We start from the raw sequence: 25,880 nt of genomic DNA, 5'->3' as shown, positions 1-25,880 counted from the left end.
CAACTACGGAGTACAGATTTCAGGAATACTATTTAGCAGGCATATCAGTTGATGCATAGATTTGAAACTAGTTTTGACAACAAGGGCCAAACTTAACACGAAAGCAATATCTGAGTGACTTTGCCTTTTTATGTGCTCATTTGATTATCTTTAATTTTCAAAAGGGAATGTTTACTTTTAATATTTATTTAGGACAGAAAAATAAACTGCTGACTAAAATTTCTTTCTCTCAAGTTGCCTTGAATGTATTAAGTGGTAAATCAAATTGCACTTATGGACTAAGACAAGCATGAAATATTTCTTGGTCATATTTAGTATATTATGCCACTTGGTGATAATTTGACTTAGTTATCCTGTACCTAGCAGAGAGATGTTGAAAACAGTCATGATTCTATCAACATCTTTTTAAAAACCCCAAACTCTGACAATTGACAGAATCACAACCTAAGAGTTTTTTTTTACTCTTTCACAATCACCTCTACTGAATTTGGCTTTTCTTCTCTTGGTTTTGTTTGTCTGTCTGTGTTTGCAGTGATGGGGAATCAAACCCAGGGCCCTGAACACTCTAGGCAAATGCTTTGCTTCTGAGCTATACTGCCAACTCAACCAGTCAGTCTTTTGTTGTTGTTCTGAGATAGATCTTATTAAGTTCCTGAGCCTGGCCTAGAACTCATAATCCTCTTGTCTCAGCACCTGAGGTCCAGGATTACAGGTGTGTCTTGTCATGTAGTCTGAGAGAGTAAATTTCAATCTAAACATTTTAAGAAAATAGTGGTTATCAAACTTCTGTAAAAATGAAATGGTAAGTATATTAGACTGTGAATCAAATGGTGTTGGTGCCAATTACCCTGTTTCAGCAGAAAATCGGCTACAGACAACATGGAAATGAATGGGCATGCCTGTGGCTAATAAAACTTTATTTACAGAAACAGGGTGTTGTGTCATATTTTGTGTGTGTTCTGACAAATAAAGTTTGCTTGGAGTCAGAAGGCAGAGCTAGCCACTAGTTAACCATAGAGGTTTGGATGACTGTAGAGAGAAAGACAGGAAGTGGTAAGGCGGGGCTGAGAGAGGATCTCAGCCCTTTTGGTGAGAGGAATGGAAGAGGTAGGAAGTCACTAGTGGCTGCTCCCCTGCTTCTCTAATCTTTCAGGTTTTTACCTGATATCTGACTCCTGTTTTTTATTGATAAGATCAATTAGATTAACACTTCAACAGGGTACCTAGTTTGGTACTTTTGTCTCCAAAATCCTGATCTAAAATGCTAATTTGAGCAAGGGGAGGAGATGACTTGAAACAAGGTAAGTATTTGCTGTGGTTCGGAGGCTTGGCTTCCAGTTTGGTGCCTTTGGGAGGTGTGGAAAGTTTAAGAGGACTTACAGCCATGTGGAGAGTGCCCTGAAGGGGAGAGTGAGACTGCAGCATCTATCTCCTCTCCATCTCTCCTCTTCCTCTTGGTCACAAGGGGAGCAGCTTTGCTCTTGCCACATCCTCTACTCTGTCCCTGTCCACCTCACCACATACATGGCTCAGATTGCAGACTGCAACCTTCAACACCATGAGCCAAAATAAATTATTTCTTTTTCTAAGTTGATTTTGCCAGGTATTATTTATAATAATGGAAAGAGAACTTGCACAAAGCCAAAAGTCTGTTGTTTACATTAGGGATGCCCAAAGACTCTGCCCATTCTGAAGGGACCCTTTAGAACAGTTACCATAGTTACACTCATGCTCACAAACAGTGGTTTATATTTAAGTCCTCCAACATTTGGGGTTTCAAATAAACCAAGGTTTAAATTCTAATGATTCCTTCACAAAACTCTTTGAGGCTAGAAGTGGTGCACACCTGTAATCCTAGACTTTGAGAGGCTAAGGAGGTAGGAGGATCATGAGTTTGAGACTAGCCTGGGTTACATAGCAAAACCCTGTTTCAAAACAAAATCTGAAAGTTTCATAGGAAAAGTCCCTAAGTCTTTTGATTCTCCGGGCAGATGCTAGCATGATGTAAATTATGGAAGTGTATAAGACTTCCTAACACTGAACCCAAGGAAGGAAATTGTCTTCTTCAACCACTCGCTTGTCTCACACCGTGTGTGTAATTTTGTAAAGACTCAGGGTTCATTTTCAAATGGATGTTGCTGTTCTTGCGGTTTCCTGTTGTGGAAGCCAGCTTATGAAATGGGGCTGGGTGCTGTGTGGTTACTTCCTTACCGAACGCCCATACGTCTGACTTGCTGCTGTATTTGAAGTAGTGGAACACCTCTGGGGAGGACCACTTGACGGGAAACTTGGTTCCTACTGAACTGACATACTGGTCATCAAGAACGTATCTGTAGGGAAAACATCAACCCAGATATTAAGACAGATGGTGTTCCAAACTGGGAAGACCCCTACTGGCCATGGCCCACCATTAACCAGGCTGATGAAGGACATATAGCATCCATTGTCAGCAGAACACTTCAGGTTTCTAGCTAATTCGTGTCTTATTTTCTCTATTTTTCTCTCTCTTCCTGAGACAAGTTCTCATGAACTCCTGGTCTTCTGCCTCTGCCTCCCAAATGCTAGGATTGTAGATATATGCCACTATATCTGGTCTTTGATTTTTTTTCAGTGTGATGTGTTAGCTTTTAGTGATTTGTAGACATTTAGGAAATGTAACTTTGAACATAGTAGAACTCAGGTGTGAAATGTTTGGTAACTATCAAAACCCACAAAAATGTGAAAATACAATCATTCAGAATTCTACCACAATGATACCTAGTAATTGTATCACTCAATTACTTGTACTTTTGATTGTATCTTTTCTCTGTTTGTAAGTTGAACAGAACTGGGTTTCTGTTGTTTTGAGATTTGTTTTTATTTTTTTCTTCAGTATCAAGTTGAAAGGATGTCCTCCAATGGGTGCATTTTCTCCTCCAGCATCATCTTTGGTAACTGAACAGTATCCACACTTATGGAGTAATAAATTTATTGAATTGTGCAAACTGTTCTTAATTAACTATTATAAATAATGCTGAAATTATCTGATGGAAAAAAACAACCAAAATAGAAATTCAAAGATGTCCACTAAGCCTATGCTTTATTATGATTATAAAGTGGAAATAACCTCAACGTACTCATGTTGAAGAATATTTAAATTCTATTTTATGTAGAAATACTATGTAAAAATACATAGACTACTATGCAACCACTAAAAATGATATAGTTCTATATTTCACCAAATAAAAATCTGTTCATGGGGTGGGTAGTGGTGGCACATGCCTTTAATCCCAGCATTCAGGAGGCAGAGGCAAATGAATCTCTGAGTTCAAGGCTACCCTGGTCTACAGAGTGAGTTCCAGGACAGCCAGGGCTACAAAGAGAAACCCTATCTTGAAAAATCAGAAAAAAAATCTGTTCACAGTATATGGTTATGTGCAAAAGCATGTATGTCTGATGTAATTCTGTTTCAAGGGTAACAAACAGTACATGTATATATTCATGGGAATGATTGGCTATACTTAAAAATAAGGCCTGAGTTGGAGAGATGGCTCAGCAGTTAAGAGTATGTACTTCTAGAAGACTTGAGTTTGATTCCCAACATCCATATCAGGTGGTTCACACTCCTATGTAACTCCAACTCCAGAAGGATCTCATTCCTCGGGCCTCTGTGGGCACCTGCATTCATGTTCACATACTTATATAGGCATACATATACATAATTAAGAATATCTTTTACAACAATTACTTACTACTTATGTGGAATTAATACTAGGGAGTATTACTTATTTGCCAACAGAGTTACTATAAAATAAAACCAAAATGGCTCACCTAGAGAACTTAGTATAGTCAAAATGTGTGTGTGTGTGTGTGTGTGTGTGTGTGTGTGTGTGTGTGTGTGTGTGTGTGTGTGCTGGAGTTACAAGCAGTTGTGAGCCATCTGACATGGATGCTGGGAATCAAACTCTAGTCCTCTGAAAAAGCAGAAAGCCATCTGGAGCCATCTCTCCAGACTTTCCAGCATGTTTTTTGAAATAGTCTCCACTGAATCTGGAGCTTGCTGATTGGTTAGAGTGGCTGGCCCTTCTGTCCCTGCCCCGCAGTTGCTGGGGTTATGTGCACACTACAGGGCCTGGATTTGATGTGGGTGCTGGGAATCCAAGACCAACCTCACGCTTGTGAAGCAAGCACTCTACCAATTGAGTTGGCCACCCCGCTTGAAATCAGATTCTTGACTACAACTGATAGGAATGCTATACCCCACAATGGGGCTACACCCCACAATGTGTTAGAGGTCATTGGTGCTAGAGTTGGAAACATCAGAAAGAAAAGCTGTTGGGGACATTACTGGCTCACCTTGTCATTCCGAAGTCTGAGACTTTCACAGAGAGGTCACTGTCCACCAAACAGTTCCGAGCAGCCTTGGGAGGGAAAGCAAATCTTCAAGTAGAAAAGGCAACCAAGGATCTCCCGATATCAGACTCAGATATTTCCTTCTCCTCGGCTTCATTTTCAGCAAAATGCAACACAGCCTATCACGACCCCAATTACTCTCAAGTGTTTTTTAATTTCTTGTAAATATCAAAATGAAACTGTTCTTGTATAAGCCTGTTTACCCAAGCATCTGTGTGGGAGACCATTTTCAGGTTTCCTAGTGGCTTTACCCAGTGGGTCTGCATAGATGATTGGGCCATAGACCTGAGTGCAGATGTCTAAGATGGTCTGCACTTGGCTGTGCTGGGGGGAGGTCTTTTGCTCCATCCCTTGGCATTCTTATAAATACCCTAGGGCAGAAATTCTGGGTCCGTTGGAATGGGTTCCATGCCCTGTCGAGGCTATCCTGTATTTTCTATCTTTATCTCCTCCCCCTGTTCCTTGTAACTAATATTTCCTGCTGTTCCTACTCAAGAGCACTCTGGAGAAATATGGGGGTAGTGGGTAGCCCCTCTACATATCCGAACTTATTGAAAACATACTTGAACACAGAATCTCAGCTTAACAAGGAGAGAGCCAAAATGCCTTCCCCTAGATCCTGTGCATTCAAAGATGCTCAGAAGTTGTACACACTACACCCAGGACTTACGGGATGCATTGGCCTGGGGTGTAGAGTACACTTGCTATTCAGCACAAGCAAATCCTTGAAGCTAACGGCCAGTGAATACCAAACAGTACTGGGAACTCCCACCCCAATCCCAACACACACTTTACTTTCCATCTATGTGTGTGTGTGTGTGTGTGTGTGTGTGTGTGTGTGTGTGTGTGTGTGCACGCACACGCACGTCCGTGTATGTTTATTGTATCAGGTCACTGCTTTAGCAGTAAGCTCTTCAGTTTAATGGTCTTGAGAAACACTAAACTGACCCAAGTCTTTCCATCTGTTCTTCACACCACAGCACAGGTAGCTATGGAGATCCTCATGACTCATTTTACTCTGACCTTTCCGAGTGCAAAGTGAAAGTGAAGGCACCCCCTTTGTCAGACCTCTCAGCACCCTATCCCCGGAGGAGGGAACCGTGGGCTCTGTCCTCGCATTTCATTGACCTTCCAATGGCTTGCCTTACCAAATCCCGATGTATGAACTGGTGACTCTCCAAGAAGGCCATGCCTTCACAGACATCGTAGCACATTTCTAAGAGCTGCGAGGTTTCCAGTCCTTTCCCATGACTCTTCAGGTAATTAAGCAAGCAGCCATTGGTTATATACTCAGTTACTATGTAGATGGGGTATTTCTTCGAACATACTCCGTAGAATTTAACCAGCTTGGGATGGTTGAGTTTCCTGCAAAAGAATCGATTTGAAAAGTTCATTTTCCAGATGGCCTGAGCAAGGATGAACAGATTCTCACTCCTTCTACCTGAACAGAGAAAGAGACCTGGGAGCTTAGGATCTTGTTTGGGGACTAGGATAATCTTTGGAGGCACAAAAGGAACGGTACTCTTTCTTGCCTCAGATCTGGTACTGGCAGCCACCCAGCAGTGCTCTCAGTCTGGACCTGCTGCCTTTACCCTTTCTCCCGAGAACCAGGATAGCGTCATGTGTAGAAGAAGTATTATATATAATTTGAAGGGTGTATAAAACATAAAAATGGTTGCTGTCTGGGGAAGTGAGACTGCACACAATCCCTGTTTTTTAAGTTGTCTTTTGTTCTCTCTTCCTTTTTTTTTTGATTTTTAAAAATGCTCCTGTGTGTATGTATGCATGTGCACATGCATATATGTTTATGTGTGGAGGCCAGAGGACAAGCTCAGGTTTCACCTTCAGAAAGGCCACCAGTCTCCTTTGAGATGGGGTCTTTCACTGGCCTGAAGCTTTCCAAGCGGCATCCGCTGACTGGCCAGTGAGTCCCAGGGTGCTCCTGTGTCCACCTCACCAGAGCTTGGATCAGTTTTACAGGTAAGTTATAGTACTCTTGAATGACCAAAATGCACTTTAATATTTACCAGGAGACACCAGCTGTACTGTGTACCCAAGAAAGTTTTTTTAAAGAATTTTATGTTCTATGAAAGGGGGACATCAAGGGGCTTTCTTTAGTTCTATGTAATAGTTTTGTTACCAAGGACAGAACAAGCCACATAATTTGCAGGTTCTGGGAAAAAAATGAGAATAGGGGCAAATAATTGTTTACGACTTAATTTGATCTACATGTGATAGCTCACGTCTGTATTTCCCTGTACTTAGGGGGTGAGTCTGGGCCTTCCTATGATTTTAAGGCTAAGTTGTCTATGCAGTAACTTTCAGACTACCCTGAGCTACAAAATGAAAATGTGTCTCAAAAATGCAAACCAAATAAAAAAGTACTATTTGGCAACAGTGAAAGCAGAGCACAGAAGCAAATACTGGAGGACCTTGCTAATGCAGGTGACACGTCCATGAAGACAGTGACACGTCCATGAAGACAGCCTGGCTCAAAGGCGTGTATTCATGCAGCGTCTCTACTTTTGAACAATGCTTCAGTCATGGTGAAAGTGATTGTTGTAACTTTCCTGTCTCCTTTGATCTTTATAAGGAATCACCAAGGATAAGGGCACTGGAGTATTTGCCTAGAAAGATGTCTCAGTAAACTGTTGAATAGTTCTTTCAATGGATGTGGGTATGTAAGCCAAAGAAGCACTTTCCGGCCCAAGCAGCTTTTGGTTATGGTCTTTATCACAGCAATAGAAGTAGGTTGGGATCTGCAAATTTTAACAATGTTGTGTGGTGGAGAAAAGAGGTCCGCCTTGGCTGTCACTCCCAGGAACCATCTGCCTTGTTTGACACAAGACCTTAGGTTCCTCAATTAGACAAGGCTGGCTGGACAGTGAACTCCAGAGATCCACCTGCCTCCTCCTCCCCAGTGCTGGGATTACAAGCTTGCATCACTGTGCATAGCTCTTTCACATGGGCTCAAAGGATTGAACTCATGTTGCAAGGCCAGCACTTTACTGACTGAACCATCTGATCAAAACCTTGATATGACACTTTTTTTTTTATCCTCCCTGATTAGTTTTCTGAAAGAGTGACCAGCCATGCTGTTTACTTGGGTTAAAAGCATTTCTAAGGATGAAGGACTTGCCCACTTTAGGACTCCTGAAGACCATACTTGAGTCTGTTTCTTCAAGGGGGAGCCATCCTACTCCTAACCAATACCATTGGCTAATACATAGTTGTTGGTGGGAGATGTAAAGGGAATTTAGATATACTGAGTGCTGTATCTACTTGTAACTACTAAGGCCCTTTGTAGCACAGACAATGTTGTGAGCAAGAGACAGATCAAGGGTAGAGAATTCAAAGGCACAGAGGCCAGAGGCTGCTTTCTCAATAGAGTCAGAAAATATTCTGACTTCACACATGGCCTTTCAAGGTTTTGTGCAGGCCTACTTGTCAAATTAGGCGCACAGCATTGATTTTGTTTAACAGCTTGTTAGGCCAAATTATAACTCTTAAATATTTATATTTACAACATGGGTCAGGCTTTGCAGATGTTAAGGACAGGACTGCTAATGCTGATGTTCTTCTAGGGAGATTTAACGTTGCCATTTCTGAGGAGAGACTTACATCATGGTCTGGGCCTCCTGAAAGAATTCATCTTCTGACATGGCGCCCTCCTTGATCATCTTTACAGCCACATCGTACTGCCCTTTCCACTTGCCCAGCTGGACCACTCCAAACTGGCCACTTCCCAGCTCCTTCAACAAGGTGATTTCTTCTCGCTTCAGCTCCCAAATCCCTAAAGAAGCAAGTTGTGTCAACAACTCTCAAAGTGATTTCTGCAATGAGCTTTGGTATCCACAAAACTAAGACCAGTAAGACATCATTTGAAGTTAATAACTTAAAAAATCCTTAGTGAATTGATACCATGACCACATCACAGGAAAATGATGTTCTCAAAGCAGCTGCAGTTCTTGACAAAAATAGTCAAAATGGAATATTTTGTGCCAACTGGGGGTGTCTTGGAGAAAGCCAATGTCAAAAATGTACTTAATGCTCTTAGGTTGGTAAACCATTGTTAGATTTTTTTTCATATAAAACAAATGAAACTGTGATTAAGGTGGATGTTATTATCCAAAAGAAACTGAGCTGAGAACTGGCTCCAAATAGGAGCAGGCATAGAATCCAGGAAGGATAGGTAAAAGATGCTGGAGGTGAATGGCAATGTCTGGTAAGTTGTTTTGCTAAAGCTGGGGAGATTGCAGAGTCGGGTGTGGGGACAGATGGTTTACAAAACTAACTGAAAGAAATAAACTAAATTTCTCCCTGGTGCAGTCTGCGCAGGGACTTCCTTCTTGTCATCCATCATGTGTCAGCTCAGTCTGAATCACATGCGTTTGAACCCCAAATGATGGGAAACGGAGTTTAAGAGCCCAAGGGTGTGTCCATACCACTTCCCAGAGCCACAGACACCGGGACCTTGTTGGCCTTGGTTGACACTGGGTGGCGGAGCCGTGTGATCATGCCTGCAATGGAATCATAATGTCATATTAGCATCGCACCATGTTACATAGAATCCCTTCACACTCTCTCAATAAACTGAAAATGGGGGGCTTGGGGTGTTGTGATGCAGAATGAGAACCAACGCTGAGTGTTTTCATCGAGTCCTTGCAAATTCACTTAATGCAAAACAAAATCTAAAAGAGTCAGTTCCTTTGTGTGAAATTCCATAGGGATTAATTGCTAGATGGAATATTTTACATAAATTTTTTTTATCATTCATATTTAACTGTCTTTTCCAGTTCTACATTTACATATGCATATAAATAGCACAGAAATCTGACAAAAACTCAAATAGTAAACATATATTTACATATAAAACAAGCAATCTTAAAATTAAATCTATTTCTAAATTATGTTAAATGCTCAAGCCATTTTCATCAACATATAGCTGTGGTAAAGTTGGGTTAAAACCATCAAGCTTATAGTGTCTTGAAGGAAATCACTCTAAAGAGTAAATGATTATTGCTTTAAGCATAGGATGTTTCCTGATCGGAGCTACCACATGTATTTTTCCTTCCTTACTGTTTAGGTATTTGTTTTCTTTTTAGGAGTGTTCACCAAATGTTTTCAATACCATCCCTTTAATCAGTAGAAATAAATACCAGCATATATAGCATAAGTTTTTATTTTGCAAAAGCATATAGAAATATATGAATATTTGTACATATATAAAAATACATACATATGACTTCTAGGTAAGAGAAATTACAATTATTTTAAATGTATTTTGCATCTTATGATTTTTATTAGAAATGTAATGTCTTTGTGATAAAATATTTTAATTAAAAATAAATAAATTAGAAATAAACACCTTTTGAAATATGTATATGTTCAACTACTGCTGTAATAACAATTTCTAATTTTTAAATGTTCATAGTCTTTGTCTTAGAAACTAGCAATAGAATCATTCAAGCAAATGTACAGAGCTATGTGTGCAGTGCTATGCAATAAAATATCCATTAAAGTGTAAAAATATCACACATAATCCACTGCTAATCACCAGAGTGCTACTGCAAAATGTAATAGAATTCTATGTAGCTGTTAAAGACATCAAGGTAAGACATGAATATTTGCATGGAAAGTCCTCTAAGCCAGGGTTAGTAAGGAAAATGAATTGAATAGTATGTGAATAATGATCTCATCTCTGTAAAGTATGTTTTTGAATATGTAATTTTTATATAATGAATACTAGTATCCATATATAAACGTCATTGACACCATCCTGTACTGAGAGGTTACCCATCCAATGACACACATTTCCCTAATATTTAAATTTTATAATCAACTTGCTTTTATGGGCAAGGAAAAAAATCTAGAAATAAAGTTTTATTAAAACAATTTTCCAGATGGTGGTGGTGCACGCCTTTAATCTACAGGCAAAAGCAGGGGGATCTCTGAATTTGAGGCCAGCCTGGGCTACAGAGTGAGTTCCAGGACAGCCTGTGCATATGAGAACCCTGTCTGGAAAAACAAAAAACAAAAACAGTTTTCCTTTTGGGTTTAGAGAGATGGTCCAGTGATTAAGAGCATTATACTGCTCTTCCAGGGGGCCTGAGTTTGGTTCCCAGTACCCACAACAGGTGGTTCACAACCATCTCTAACTGCAGCTCTATGGGATCTGATGCCCTCTTCTGGCCTCTCTGGGCACTGCACTCATATGCACAACACACACATAATTAAAAACAGGTAAAATCTTTAAAAAAAGAATTTTTCTTTTAAGTTGCTCAACTTATCCAACTTTATTCCTTTTAGTTTTATAGAGTGTACTATATTATACTTGAGGAGGTGTGAACTACAAATTATAACAAAGATTGATAGCATTTTCCCCTCATTTCTTGGTATACTATTAATCAAGAATATTAATTAATATTTAATTTTATTAACTAATTATTAATTAATAATTAAGAGGATTAGTGGTATCCAAGCAAATTGACATTTACCTGTGAAGGCCCACAAAAGAAAACCTGAAATAAGTTACCTGCTGAATTGTGTTGGTGATAGTGAATGAGCTTTGGAATGGAATCAAAGCAGTAGTTTTCGGCCAGGTATAATTTATTTTCAGCATTAGTATGCACATGGTAATGTTTGACAGTTCCTTTTTTATCACTAGTAAGGGAGAAAGACAATGTTAGAATGCTCTAAACAATAAAATTTTGATGAAATAATGAGTGAATAATTATTTTGAATCTATTTACAAATTTTGGAGTTGGAAGACAGGGATAATTACTCAGATGACAACATGTTTCTCTGAAAGCATCTACGACAACCAGTAATTATGGAAGAGGGATCCTCTCTGAATTTAGTGTGTTCTTTGTGCGTAGACAAAATTCATGCTCAATATAATTTCAACTTTAGGTGCTAGTAACATGGTTCAGACAATAAAGGTACCCACAGCCAACCATGATAACCTGAGTTCAATTCTACATGGTAGAATGAGAGAACTGACTTTTATAAATTTTTCTCTAATTTCTACACATGAATATCTACCAGCACAGCTTAATAATAATAATAATAATAATAATAATAATAATAATAGCAATATTTTTTGGAAAAATAATTTCATGTACTGTTTCTTTCTCCCTTAGTAACTATAAAAATAGATTCTACAGAATCTGTCTTTGATGGCTAAGAGCCTTGAAGTTCTTTCGAATTATTCGAGAACATACTCTATTACGTAATAATGGGGAGAAAGCCGTGTGGGCAAAGGTGATTAGGTTGTGTGTATTATCACCCTAGAGCTCCTAGGGCATGCAGGAAGAAAAGCACAGGAGCATATGTAAATTCCTCAGTCTAGACCTCTTCTTTCCCAGCAGCAACAATACTATTGTTAGCACCGGTCTACCAGGTGTTTGCTATGTGCTGGGCTATGCTATGATCCAATAACTACATTACCCATGCTTTCCACATAAAATGTTTTCTTCTTTTCCCCCAGTTCTAGAATACTGGGATGTGTTCATGCACACCAGTTCGGGCTAATCAGGAATAATATGCCTATCTTAGATTTTAGAGTCCAGTTCTAACACTCAATTGCTACCTCCTCTGGTTTTTATAAAGATTGGATGAGATTGTGGTGTGTGTGTGTACATGAATTATACTTGCCACACAAGAACAAGTTTATCAGTTAATGAATTGTTCTTATTGTAATACTAACCAAGTTAAAAAAAATGCAATTTAAAAACAAAGAAGAGGGGTTGGGGATTTAGCTCAGTGGTAGAGTGCTTGCCTAGACAAAACAAAGAAGAAACGGTATTTCCCTTTGTTGCAAATGGCTGATCTGTTTTTGGTGTCAGTATAAGCTGATGACATTTCATAAAAGAGTTTTGCTTTCCCAGTCCAAACAGATATATCTACAAAAAAAAAAAAAAATACTGCATCTAAGGTAAGGCTCAGGGAAAACTGGAAGAGGGGATCTAAAGTTTGCAAGAGCCAAATGATCAGGGAGTTTGCTGTGAGATGATGTCTCCTAGGAAAGCCAGGGGCTATACACATAAAGTCTCACAAACATGGCTGTCCAAACATGAGCTGAACAAGAATGACATCAGTGAACGTGGCAGACTGGATGGGGAAAGGCCATGCGCCCTCAATCCTACACAAAGAACTCCAGGAAACCGAGGAGAGCTGTGAGCAGGAGAGGTGCTTCTCCCCAGGGAAGAGCACAACAATTGGTTGTCCAATGCCAAATGGTCAACCCTGGAAGCATACCTACAAGTAACATTATATGGACTCAATAGGTTCTAGTTATGAATATATATGCATATACAAATGCAGAATGCATGCAATAACAATCGATGAAAAAAGAGGTCATGAATTTGAAGGAGATCATGGACTGAGGGAGAAATGTAATTAAGTTATTGCCTCAAAAAAATTTTTAAAGGCTATGGCTTTCTTTTAATTCCTTATCTATTTGATACTTTTCTACTGGATCGGCTTCAAACACGTATCTGGGGTGATGAAGCTCAAAAGGGAAGATGTGATATTGCACTTGGCTCTATCCAGAGGGCCACAGCTGTTTTGACATTCAGTGAACAGAATGTTCTCAGTTACTGGATTTGTTTCAGTCAGTGACCATGTAAAATCTAGTGTATGTGCTTATTAGATCCATGGATTCTGGTACTGGCAAATGTGGTATGGCCATTCAAGATATACCCCATTGTTTCTAGTTGGAAGTAGATATTCTGTAAAAGAAATCTCAAAATAAAATACCTGCATATCATCTAATTATTACAAATACTCTGTGGGATGGGGCACATGTCTACACAAGTCATTCAGTATAGCTGTTAAGAAATATTTCTTTCAAATGGTCCGAATCAATTAAGCATTGGTCTGGCCCCCATCCCCACAACACTGAGGGTTTCACAGACATAAAGAAACATGGCTTCGTTGTTTGTTGGTGGCCTAGCTTCAGATTGGTCACTTATTCAGTTTCACGAACTGGTCTTTAAGAGCTCCCTTTGAGCCCCAGTCTCCTCACCTGTTAAGGGGACAAATAAAAACAGTTTTCCTGTTTCCTCTGGAGGGGCTTTGCAAGGAATAAAAGAGGCACTAGCCCATGGGAAAGTGATTTATAAAACTCTGGAAGGTACGTGCCTGTAATCCCAGCCCTGGGGAGACAAAGGTGGAAGGCTCAAGAGTTGGAGGCTACATGGTAAGGCTCTGTCTCAAGAAGACCAGCTTCTGGAGGGGGCTTCTGATGATGATGACTGTGATGGAGACTCTCAAAAGTCTTCCACACCTAAGTGTCAGGCTGAAGGACTCTTGCAGCAACACCGTGAGCACTAACTGCTCCTGAACTGGGTGTTACTATGTGCCGGACAGTATCCTAATCTAATATGCATATTAAATGATTTCATTCCTAGAATATAAAAATCATTTTTTTTTTTTTAAAAAAACGTAAACCCATTTTGATTTACTAGCATTGTTAAAACATTACATAAAGGACATTCAAGTAGCTAGTAATTATAGTGCAAGCCCTTGCATGGCAATTCAAATTCATTGAACCATGGATACTAACTAAGCTATACAAAATTGTACCACTTTAATGAAGGCTTTTAGTTTATATGTGGCCACCTCAAAGTCATTAGGTTGGCGAAGTTAAATACTGTGGCTTCCTGTTTGATGGAGACAGAATCTTTGGATAAGGACTGTGGATGTGAATGTCGGAAGAAATTTTAATCATGTGTAATTGGTCACAGGCCTAACTTGCAGTAACTGTTGCAGTTTTATTTAACAACGCCTTGTTGCTTTGAATGCATTAAAGGTCATTATTATGAATCCCTTTCAAATGAGGAAGTTCAGGCCCAGAGCGGTTAAGAAACTTGCTCAACACAATAAATGCTTGAAATGGGAAGAGAAGTTTGACTTTGAACTAGAACTCTTACCTGCAAAGGGCAGCAGTCAGGCGGAAGCTACTCAGAGAACACAGCTCCCTTGACTGAACCCCATGGGAAAGACTTACTGAGACCTGGACACTGGGGCAAGCTTCTCAGCTCAGCAGACAGGTTTAGTTTTGACTTAGAAGTGCTGCTGCTGTGTTCTATCGTTCTCTTTCTGCTCGGGCCTGACTCCAAGGGACTCTTTCAGTACATGTTTATGGAGGAGTGTTATGTTCACAACACTCTGTCACTGTCTGGAGTGGACGGGAGGGGGTCACTCGGAGCATAGCCTTTTGAAAATAGAGGGTAAGAAGGCAATGGCTAATGGCTATATCCAACACAAATACTTTGATCCCAAATTCCAGAGTTCAAGAGTGGTGTCACATCTCAAAATATAACTAAGTTGTCATCGTTTTCAAACAACAGTCCCAAAGAGGAGAAAAGAAATAAATCTACATTGGACTTACTTCACAGCCTTACTAAATAAGGACACTGTGTACATTCCCATCTGGCTGGAATTTCTAACCATAAATGCTCCTTCTTTGCCCTGAAAAGGAGAAATAATTTTCATTACTTTTGAAAATGATTTTCATGTAGGCAGTAAGGAAAAAGTATTTTTAGATCCACTTTAAATGCCACCAAAGGAACAGGTTACCCAACAGTTGGCACAGAAGGGTCATCCCACAGCTTAGCCTGCTTCCTTTTCTCACTTAATTCTCTCCTCCTCTTCCCCTTCCCCCTCCCTTCCTGTCTTCTTCCATTTTCCTTTTTTGGTGCTGGAGATAGAACCCAGGGCCCTACCTTTGCTAATAAGCAAGTGTTCTACCACTGAGTTTTACCCTCACCCAAGTCAGTATCTTTCTAGATCCATCCATCCTATGTGAACCCTTCTTCTCTAGATAATTTGCAACTCTCTAAAATTTTTGTTTCATTTTATACTTATGGAAGCTTAATGTTTCCCTGTTTGAGAAATAAAATTTGGGAGAACACACACACACACACACACACACACACACACACACACACACACACATCCCACTATAATCATGTTCTGGAACTGTGTGAGAAAATTAGCAATGAATAATATTTTGTTAAGGTTGTACCCTTTATTTGTCTTTTGCAAGAATTTATTCCAATTTTAACCAGGGCCAGGTTCATAAAGAGCATGATAAACTGTGGATATAACAACTTGCCAAGTAATCTATCACATTTTGTTGAGCACCTCTCTCAAAATGTAATTTGTGTATATAGTGTTTAATTAGATTGAATTGTACCATAGTATCTATTTCATAGATCAAAAGAATTTAATATAGGTAAGCTCATACCAATTACAAATAAAATCAAATAAATTAATTCCATATCACATTTGATATGCTCTGGTTTAGGTTCTAATGAGCAGTGAAAAACAGCTGAGGAAAATAATTACATTGATAATCCACATTAAGCCATTTTTCTTGGGCTTAGGGTGTATAGCTCAATAGTAGAGAGTATGTGTATTGGTTTGCATGAGTATGGTCCCATAGGCTCATATATTCGAATGCTTAGTCCCCAGGTGGAGGATTGTTTGGGAAGGATGAGGAGGTGTGGCCTTGTTGGAGGAGGAGCGTCACTGGGGTGGGGAGTTCAGGTTTCAAAAGTCTACACCATTCCAGTTGGCTCTCGGTCTCATGGTTGTTGTCTTAACATGTAAGCGCTCAGCAACTGCTCCAGCATCATGCCTGCCTGACTGCTGCCATCTTCTCCACCAAGATAGTCATGGATTAACCCTCTGAAACTGTAAGCAAGACCCCAATAAACTCTTATATTAGTTGCCTTGGTCATGGTGTCTCTTTACAGCCAGCAAAAGTAACTAAGACAGCATGCCTGGCATATGCTAGCATATGGGTTCCATCCCCAGTCCCAAAAATAGAATCACCTCTCCTATTTGTGATTCTGTGCTATCTCCTCCCATCTTGAGTTTGGGATGAGTCATGTAACTCAAAGGGTGGACAACCAATGTCCTGATGAGTTGAAACATTAACTAGATAGTGTTTCTCAGAGAAATGCATTCACCCCTGAGCCCAGTCACAGATAGATATTCTTGGGTTGAAGGTGTAGTCTAGGGGTAGGAATGCATGCTTACATGCAAACACACACACACACACACACACACACACACACACACACACACACACAGAGAGAGAGAGAGAGAGAGAGAGAGAGAAGAAGAGAGAGAGAGAGGAGAGAGAGAGAGATAGATTCTTTGAGGTGAGGAAAGGAAGTTTACCTTTTGTCTCAGTAACTGCTCGGATTGTGACCTGGAAATATTCCCAGCAAACCAGCTGCGAAAGAATTGTGGATTTGAGAATTGCTAATTTTTCAATTATACCACTTGTCCCTCAAATTCTGAGTCTGCAAAATGAGGCATCGGCCTATATCATGGATTTTCAAATCTAATTATTGGACAGCATTACCTGAGGATAGTTTCAAAACCCAGCTTCTTAATCTCCATCGCCCAGTCTACTTCTGGGGTCAAGCCTGCATTATATCAAGTTGTGAGGAGGCTGCTAGAGTCCTTCTAGGTGACTTCTAAGTTAGCCTATGTTTCACATTTTGAATGAGGACCAGAGATTAGACCAATGACGATCCAATGGGAAAGTCAGGGTGGCTAAGGATAAACACTCTTGTCTTTCAGCCCCATCATTTTATTTTAATAACCCGGTAGGAGCACATTTTATATCAACTATTTTCAAAGCAAATGCTTTTATTTTTTTTTCTTTAGAGCAGGAAGAGATAAACATCTAAGATGATATCCAGACAGGAGGCAAAGATATGTGGGAAAGCCAAGTAGAATTCTTTTCCTTAAAAAAAAAAAAAAAAAAAAAAAAAAAAACTTTGCTCTTTTAAGTAATGAGCCAAGAACATCATGTCTTACTTTGTATGTGAAGCTCAATAAAAAAAAATTGTGTCTCATGTGAGGTTAGCTATGTCTGTGGCCCTCTAGCTTGGGCTAAAATGTCACGTAGGGGAATAAGTAGGGTATGGGAACAATGGGGCATGGGTTTGGGGAGCAGGAAGAACTGACTAGAAGGTAACACCTGGAGAGGAAGGAAGTGCAGAAGAAGAGTGCAGGTGGGCGTGAAGGCTTGTGGGAGGAAAGCAAGGCCAAAGGTGTCTTCCCAAATGAATGGGTATTCTGTATGGTATCTACATTGGTGGAGAAAGGAATAACAGCAGCTGCTCAGTTCAATAAAGTGGGAAGATTCTCAGGCAAGTCAATTTGGAGATCTGAGTTCTAGAAAGAACTACCTCACATGTAGTTGACTTTGAACAAGGCTCTTAGCCTTTTTCACCATAGACTTTTCCATCTATAAAATTGGAATTTTTATCTCTCCTGATTTGCTGTGAGAAATGTGATGACCAAAAGCAAGTTGGGGAGGAAATGGTTTATTTCAGCTTTCAGGTTGCAGTCCCTCATTGAGGGAAACCAGTGTAGGAACTCTAGGCAGAAGCTTGGAGCAAAAGCCAGTGGAGGAAGGAGCACCGCTTCCTGGCTAGCCTCTGCTGGCTTCTCAGCTAGCTTTCCTATACAACTTAGGCCCGTTGCCTAGAGACGGTGCAGTCGACAGTGGACTGGCCCTCCACTTCAATTAGCAATTAAGAAAATGCCAGCCGGAGGGCAATTTCTCAGATGAGGCTCTATCGTCCCAGGTGTGTCAAGTTGACAACCAAGATCGGCTGTCACAGAGCTGATCTTGAACAGCCTTTTTAAACTCTACCTTTATACATATTGTATAATTAATACTTGAGGTATTAATGACGTTTTTTAAACTCACATTTCAATATAGTAACAGCTAATCAAAAGGCCATCTAGAAAACATGATACAGAATGCAGCTTCTTAAAACATGGATTGGGACCCTCATGTAGGACAGAATAACTGATGTGAAGGTTCACAAAAATGGTGGTAGTAAAAGCCTGAAAGTGTAGCAACCAAAATTTAATTTGAAACTAAACATGTAATAAATCAGGTATTTCTGGCAGTGCTCACCTGTGTTGCATCATACAGTTTCACTGCAGCCTGCTTCTGAACACATAATATATGCACTTTGCAATGGGCATCTCATCACACACACTACCAATAAATGCTGTCTGAAACAGCCCAGCCCAGAGTCAAGGCTACTTACTGTGTTTGTACTATACATGCAAAGTTTTCTTTTCTCATGGAAACATAATGGTTTAATTACTGAAAACAAAGATTTAATCTTTTCCTACCATTATTTTTCAGCATGTAAGTATCAAATGGGTATATATATATATAAAATTTAAAGATAATATAAATATATTACCTTTAAATTTTATTTATTTATAGTTTATGTATGAGTGCTCTGCATGGATACCTGCATGCCAGAAGAGGGCATTTGATCCCATTATAGATGGTTGTGAGCCACCAAGTGATTGCTGGGAATTGAACTCAGGACAGCCAGTGCTATCAACTGATGAGCCATTTCTCCAGCCCAAACTGGTATATATTTGCATTGTATTTTATTGGAGTGTTTCATACTAACAATTGCCATTTGAGCTGTTTACTGGAATTTCATTTTAAAAATTATTCAGTGGATTTTGGTTTAGCATTAGAGCAGACTTTCCACTTCTGTAGGCACCAGGCATGTAAGTGGTGCACATACATGCAGGTAAAGCACCCATACACATAAATAAGATAATACAAAAATATTTTTTAAAAAAACCCAATCAACTTCATAAAACGTTGAAGATGTTCTTCCTTCACTATCTGATATTCAGCAAAGGCCTAATCCTTTATGTAATATAAACAAGCAAATTTGCTTTCATCATTAATAAATGGCATATATATACATATGTTTATGAATGGTTTTAAAATAAAATTCTTTATGATTTATTGTCAGTAAAAGTTTGATTTCTATACTTATTTTATAACTTTCTATATACCTGGGGGATCACAAAACTTTCTCTGGTTAAAAAAAGACTGTGAGCAGAAAAGTTTTAAAAGCCTTGATCTGGCCTATATACCTATGGGTAGATAGAAGAAAGAAAGGATCAGGAAGAAACACATGGACTTGGACATGAAAGGTGAGATGGTATATATACTGCATTGTCCTAGTTAGCCTTAGCATAGCCTAGAGTCACCTGAGAAAATGTCTCGATTGAATGATTGCTCAGATCAGACGGTCCTGTGGACATATATATGAGAATTGTCCTAGTTATTCATTGATATAGGAAGAGTGGCACCATTTCCTGGTCAGGTGGTCCTGGGCTGTATGAGAAAGCTAGCCAAGCAGGAGCCTGTGAGCAAGCCACCTAGCAGCATTTCCCCATGGTTTCTGCTGCGCTTCCTTGGCTGTAAGAGAGTTCCCTGGTGGGGGTAATAATGCTGCATGGAGTAGCGAGCAGTCCTACGAGCAGTCCTGCCTTCATACTCCTGCTCAAGCTCCTGCCCTGATTTCCCGCAGTGACAGAAGGTTACCTGTAGGCATAAGCCGACTAAACCCTTTCCTCCCTTAAGTTGCTTTGCTCAGTGTTTCATCACAACAACCGAAAGCAAACAAGAACACACCCCTTCCTAAACCTTCACCTGAATAAACTTGTTACCTGCCGCCATTATTTTGCTGGATCCCGGCTCTGCCTAATTTTTAAAATTTCATATTCCGTGTCAGAACAGCAGGGGCCCAGCTCTAGTCCTGACATGATTTGCCATCTACATCCGAGTGCTCCCGTCTTTATTTGAATGAAGTAGAATTGCTCATGCAATTATGACTGTAAGACAAATGATCCAGTGACAGTGGCGCCGACAGTACAGGAAGTAAGGGTGTCAAGTAAGATGTGGGGTCACACAGCCCTGTAAGTCTTGAGTTCCCTTTCAGAGATCTTTGATTTCTGTAAGATGAGATTTTCATGGTGGTTTCCACAATGTGTAAACCTTGACAATTTCAATATTTGCCCCCCTCTTGGAGACAGGAATTGGAACAGAAATCCCAGAGGAACGCTGCTTACTGGCTTGCTTTCCACGGCTTCCTGCTTTCTTACAGCACTCAGAACCACTTGCTTAGGGGTGGCACTATCCACAGTGGGCTGGAATGGACCCTCCCACTTATCAATCATCAATCAAGAAAATGCCCCATAGACACGCCCACAGGCCACTTGGATGGTGGCAATTCTTTGACTGACATTCTCTCTTCCCATCTGACTTTTGGTTTCCATCAAGTTGATAGTTAAAGTTAACTATTAACAGAAGGCTATAATGGAGAAAAGAAATAGCACTACAAAAGAATGGAGGATATACCACATCTTCCCTAATGTGACAGATATGCTTAGAACTAGGGTGGATTATAGGTAAAAGGAGAAGAGGATACGTGCAGGTCCGTTGTAAAAGCTCTCACTTCATGTGTAACCAATAAATCAATAATAGCAGTCACTCAAAAGAGAACATAGGTATGCAGAATCCTAGTGTCCATATGAATTCTAAAACTCTCTGAAGCCCTTTGAATATTGAGTGTCTGTAAAATACAATATGCTATATTATTTTCATCTTTCTTTAATGCAAATCTCTAAGTCTAGGAGACAATAATGTCAACATTTATAGAATGACAGAAAATGACACTGAATTTTGAAAGAAGCTTAATAGTCCTTAGGCTTCCCAAGGACACTATTAGGGTGACCGCCCATTCTCATTTTCCCAGAACAGATTAATTTATGCCATTGTCTATTGGAATTTGTCTCTCTGTTAGGGATCTCAACTTGGATGCCAAATAATAAGGTCATTCTGTGAATAAGAGTCTATGAACATAAATGCTGTTGTGTTGAGTACTGCTGTGTGCCATTAGCACATCATACCAAATGCCTCAGTGAGAGCTTTCAAACATTACCTTGGTTAGAGGGCTCCAACGAATAAATAAATAAGGAGCATAAACATTATATTCTTTATCTAGGGAATGAAAACACTGAGTATGTGATAAAATCTAATGAATATATGCAGCAGATTTAGATGGTCCAGACTGGGGAAAGTATCTTCATTGATAATTGATAACCGAGTTCATTGGCACTTGCCATTTAGAAAAATGGCTAAGAGCCTCACATGAATTTACCATATGAATACAGCCTGCTGAAGAAGCCTGAGAAATCTGTTCTAATACCTTCAATGAATCAAATAAAAAATGTCTAATTCTACTTTTAGAAGGACATATAAGACTTTAAACACTCACTCGTAATCATCCAGATTTTCCTCTTCTTCAGATGAACTTGACTCAGGGAATCCCCTTAAGAAGAGTCCAGAAACAACATGAATGCCAACCAAACAAGCCAACCAAGCAACAATTCAAGTGCCTGGTACAGCAATAGCAAAACTCTTACTTACTTTATGCACATATACAAAACTAAGTTTCTGCTAAGTTTCCCCTTTGCACTGGGGAAGGGATCAGCGTAATGAAAAGGCAAGTCACTCACAAGCTGAACTTATGCCCAGTGCAATAAGAGAATGGTGCTTTAACAAAAGAGGCTTCTACGAACTCAGGTGGCTTAGATTCTTTCAGAAGAGCAACCTTATGAAACATGAAGATTCCCTTAAAAAGTTGGCTGTGCCTGGAGAGATGGCTGAGTGGTTAAGAGCACTTCCCTGCTCTTGACAAAGGCTTTGGTTCAGTTCTCAGCACCCACATGGCAGCTCACAACTATCTATAACTCCAATTCTAAGGGACCCAATGCCCTCTTCTGACCTCTGTGAATACGGCACATATGTGGCGAACTTACATGCAGCCCAAATACTCCTACATATTAAAATAAAAAAATAAAATGGAATAATAGTTTTTAAATGATGGTGATGTGTGTAGAGCTATCCTTAAGGAAGAATTATTTATTCTGCATTGCCTTTTCTCTTGTTAGAGATGCCTGAGTCAGTGTACCATAACACCAGAATACATAATGAGTGATGCATAGGGATAATCAGTGTGAGGAAAACTTTCCCCAACAAACCCTCAGTGAGATTCACTTATGTGTTCAGAGGCAAACTATATGGACATTTTTTGGATTTTATTTACCTTGCATGCAAAGCCTCATTGTAAACTTATTTCAAATTTGGTCAGTTTCCCTGCAAATTTACAGAAGTAAATTTTTCGCATAAAGTAGTATCTAGACTGGATTTACCATGACATCTTTGAGGTGTTGTGATATACAATATTTCTTTCCGCTTGGTTACTGGCGGCGACGTCTTCCTCACTGCAAATAAGGATTTATGGTTAATATGGTGAACGTGAAAGCTCCTGGAAAGCAACCATATCTTCTCCTGATGCTTCGGCAAGGCTGAAGAACAGATTAGAACATCAGTAAGAGTGGAGAAGTTGGAAGTCCGGAACCTGATTTTGATTTCTCTACCTCAGGTTATCTTTAGCTCTCTTAGAGAGTTAGCCATTTCTTGTTTACCTCTGTATATGACCTAATATCCTTGTGACTGACAGTCAAATCTTTTGCAATATATTTACTTAACAAATCGCTGAAAAATGAAATAAAAGGAGGAGGCCATGACTACTCCTAAAATATGGAGAAGACTATTATTGTAGATATAAGGGAGAAGGCAGGCAGAGGGAAGAGTCCAGGCTGAACGTGGTCGGCAGACTAAACTGGACCATAAGAGGAGAGAGGGGAAGGAAGATAAGAGATGAAAAACTGCCGGGCAGTGGTGGCACACACCTTTAATCCCAGCACTCGGGAGGCAGAGCCAGGCAGATCTCTGTGAGTTCGAGGCCAGCCTGGCCTACCACCTGAGTTCCAGGAAAGGTGCAAAGCTACACAGGGAAACCCTGTCTCGAAAAACCAAAAAAAAAAAAAAAAAAAAAAAAAAAAAAAAAAAAAAAAAAAAAAAAAAAAAAAAAGAGAGAGAGAGAGAGAGAAAGAGATGAAAAACCAACCAAGAGAGGTCTACCCAAAATGGCTGCTGGCTGCATTATATAGGAAAGAGAAGCTGGGCGAGAGAGCTTTAGGGTAGGAGGCAGTGTTGGGAAGAGCCACAGGTACTGAGTGAGGCTGGGAGAGCTGGCCAGTAACTGCTGTCTGCTTTGATATGTTAGTGGGCACCTCAGTTAGCCTTTTGTTCGGGTTTCTTTGACACCTAATAACCACTAGCTTCCACAAACCTCAAAGATAAATTGTCATTAGGTAATGTGAGAACCAAAGTTAAATGCTGGAGGCTATTTATGTTTTCACTCCCCTAAACGAGTTTGTTTGACCCATATACACCTGCACTGGATGTGCTTGGTCAGTGTGGATGGGAGGTATGTGGGCAGGAAATACATCAGAATGTATGCTTGCTCCTGATTGGATGTAGGTGGAAGGGGGAGGAGAGGAAGGGAGTGGGCAGGACATATATAAGGATATATGCTTTCTCCTGATTGGGCCTGATGGGAAATACGGTGACTCTGTGGGGGTGCCATTTTAAGGCCCTACAAGGTGTGACTTGTGGCCGTTTTCTGGGAACTCAAAGATGGACCTGGCCAGAGAGTCCATCAACCTGACAAATATTTAATTAAAGCTTGCTTCACATTTGGTTTTAAACTGTGGTACTGGTCTTATTCTCCACCTGTGGGATCAAGAGTAACATCTGAGGCCTGGAACACAGGCGTCCCCCCTTTGCTACAGTCCCCTCTCTGATGTTTCCACCTATGTATTTGAAAAATGCTTTGCTTTATTTATTTCTAAACATCCTCTTGAGCCAGGCACAGTGGTGCACGTCTTTAATCTCAGCTCTTGGAGGCAGAGGCAGGCGGATCTCTGTGAGTTTGAGACCAGGCTGGTCTACAGAGTGAGTTCCAGGACAGCCAGGGCTGTTATACAGAGAAACCCTGTCTCAAGAACAAACAAACAACAAAAACAGAACAAATGAACAAACAAACAAACAACAACAACAACAAACTTCATGAAATCTCTCTGTCATTAGAACATGGAATTTGGAATGACCTCAATTTGTGTTCCTGGGCCCACGGGCACTCCTATATGGCTCCAAAATAAACTCTTTCTTATGCCCTTTGAGGTGACAGTTGTGCTTGCTGTCGTGTTGACAGTGCATTTATAAATGTATGATTATTGGATGTTAAGTGGCAGTGACTTGTTTCAGCTAGGTCTTAACCGTTTGACTTTGACACTTTGCTCCTGTCAGAGCAAAGTCTTGAACAAATGACAACTGCTAATGCTGATCTTAATGGCCCCACACAGCAGGAACCCAGGATCAGGAGATAACCTGGCTAGGTTTGCTCTGCTTTTCTTGGGGATACACAAACATTCTGTCCTTTACTTCTGTCCTTTACGTATTTTTAAGTATGTTGTTTTCCTCTCTGTTGGTGTGATTAGGGCTTGAACGTGTGACTCTTCTGGACACCGATGGAGCAGCAAGATTTGTATAGTCCTTCGCCACCCATCATTTTATCTCTTCTGCGCTGGGTGGTAAGAGCACGAGGAAGTCTCTACCTTCTCCTAAAGTCCCAGGGTTGCTTTGTCTGGAATTTAGAACCCATTTCCTGTTTGCAGTCACAACCCAGACTTTTTTTTCTAAACTACAATTCACAGGGACAAGCTGCTTTGGCAAGGAAACGCTCCTCTGGTTTTGTTTCAAGAAAGGCCTAGAGAATTCTAAATGCCCTCAAATTCTAAAATGCCTCCTCCCCACCTGCTCAACCAGCGTTGCCCCAGAGAAGAGCCTTTTGCCTTCGTGCTCTGTAAGGAATTCTCATGGAAAAAGGCAAAGCAATTTATTTAGCTCTATTCTTTGCTGTTCCCCAGGGTGGGTGTTTGTGATCAGAGAACAACTTGGAGGAGCCATTCTCTCCTTCTACCATGTGAGATCTGGGACTGAACCTGAGCATCAGATGTGAGCACATTGAACGCAGATGGTCAGCCACTGAGCCATCTTGCCAGCCCAGATCTACAAGAGCACTGGGTAGCAGACAGACAAATGCAACCCTTTCCTCAGCAATGAGGTACAGACACTACACTTGGAAACTAGTTGTGCCCTAGAGTGAAAGAGACTGTGACATATTATATTTAAAGACATTTAAATCCAATGGGATAATACTTACGTTCTTTCAGGTTCCACAGGACCCTGTGGCTGCATCATTGGTACAGTGGGGCATTTGCTTTAAGTGAAAACAACGAGGGTGAGAAGAGTCAAGGACTAAGAGCACAAAAGGCGATAAACAGTGAGTCAGAGAGATGCTTTGCATTTACTCTGTGTAGAGACAGACATCAGCAGGCCTCTGCAGGGAAGCTGACAACTCTGTGAGAATGACAGACAGTGACCACAGCGGCTGAAGTCTGAGGCACCAGAGGAAGGAATAACACTTGACCCTTCTACATGATCCAGTTACCATTCAGTTCAGCATTTATTGAACATCAAGTATGGCAAAGATATATTCACTTTATATATCACCTTCAACGTGCTTTCAATTCTGAATTTGGATAGTATCATTGGGTTGAAAACTTGAAAGGACTAAGTAAGCCCACCTGAAACTCACTCCTTTATATAAGAGAGACGTCTTAGAGATTCTTCGTTTAGGATTGTGCAG

At 40.2% G+C, this 25,880-nt stretch overlaps 1 protein-coding gene across 2 annotated transcripts in view; it reads right to left on the bottom strand.

Annotated features, from left to right (window-relative positions):
* Bmx (BMX non-receptor tyrosine kinase) overlaps positions 1-25,880 on the bottom strand; it is a 56,791-nt gene that overhangs the window by 7,131 nt on the left and 23,780 nt on the right. The window contains exons 8-18 of one of the 2 annotated variants that reach the window (XM_028887777.2): positions 25,395-25,451; positions 22,474-22,545; positions 21,537-21,590; positions 16,588-16,642; positions 14,789-14,868; positions 10,928-11,055; positions 8,838-8,912; positions 8,014-8,185; positions 5,541-5,757; positions 4,336-4,400; positions 2,212-2,330 (exon numbers count right to left, since the gene is read on the bottom strand). In XM_028887777.2, coding sequence (XP_028743610.1) covers positions 2,212-2,330; positions 4,336-4,400; positions 5,541-5,757; positions 8,014-8,185; positions 8,838-8,912; positions 10,928-11,055; positions 14,789-14,868; positions 16,588-16,642; positions 21,537-21,590; positions 22,474-22,545; positions 25,395-25,451 — 1,094 coding nt within the window. The remainder of the gene's footprint in view (positions 1-2,211; positions 2,331-4,335; positions 4,401-5,540; positions 5,758-8,013; positions 8,186-8,837; positions 8,913-10,927; positions 11,056-14,788; positions 14,869-16,587; positions 16,643-21,536; positions 21,591-22,473; positions 22,546-25,394; positions 25,452-25,880) is intronic. The other variant, XM_037198958.1, reaches the window with a different exon arrangement.

This window comes from Peromyscus leucopus, chromosome X (genome assembly GCF_004664715.2).
Source record: "Peromyscus leucopus breed LL Stock chromosome X, UCI_PerLeu_2.1, whole genome shotgun sequence".
NCBI lineage: Eukaryota > Metazoa > Chordata > Mammalia > Rodentia > Cricetidae > Peromyscus > Peromyscus leucopus.
Note: the sequence above shows the minus strand (reverse complement) of the source record. Positions and strands in the feature narration are given on the sequence as shown.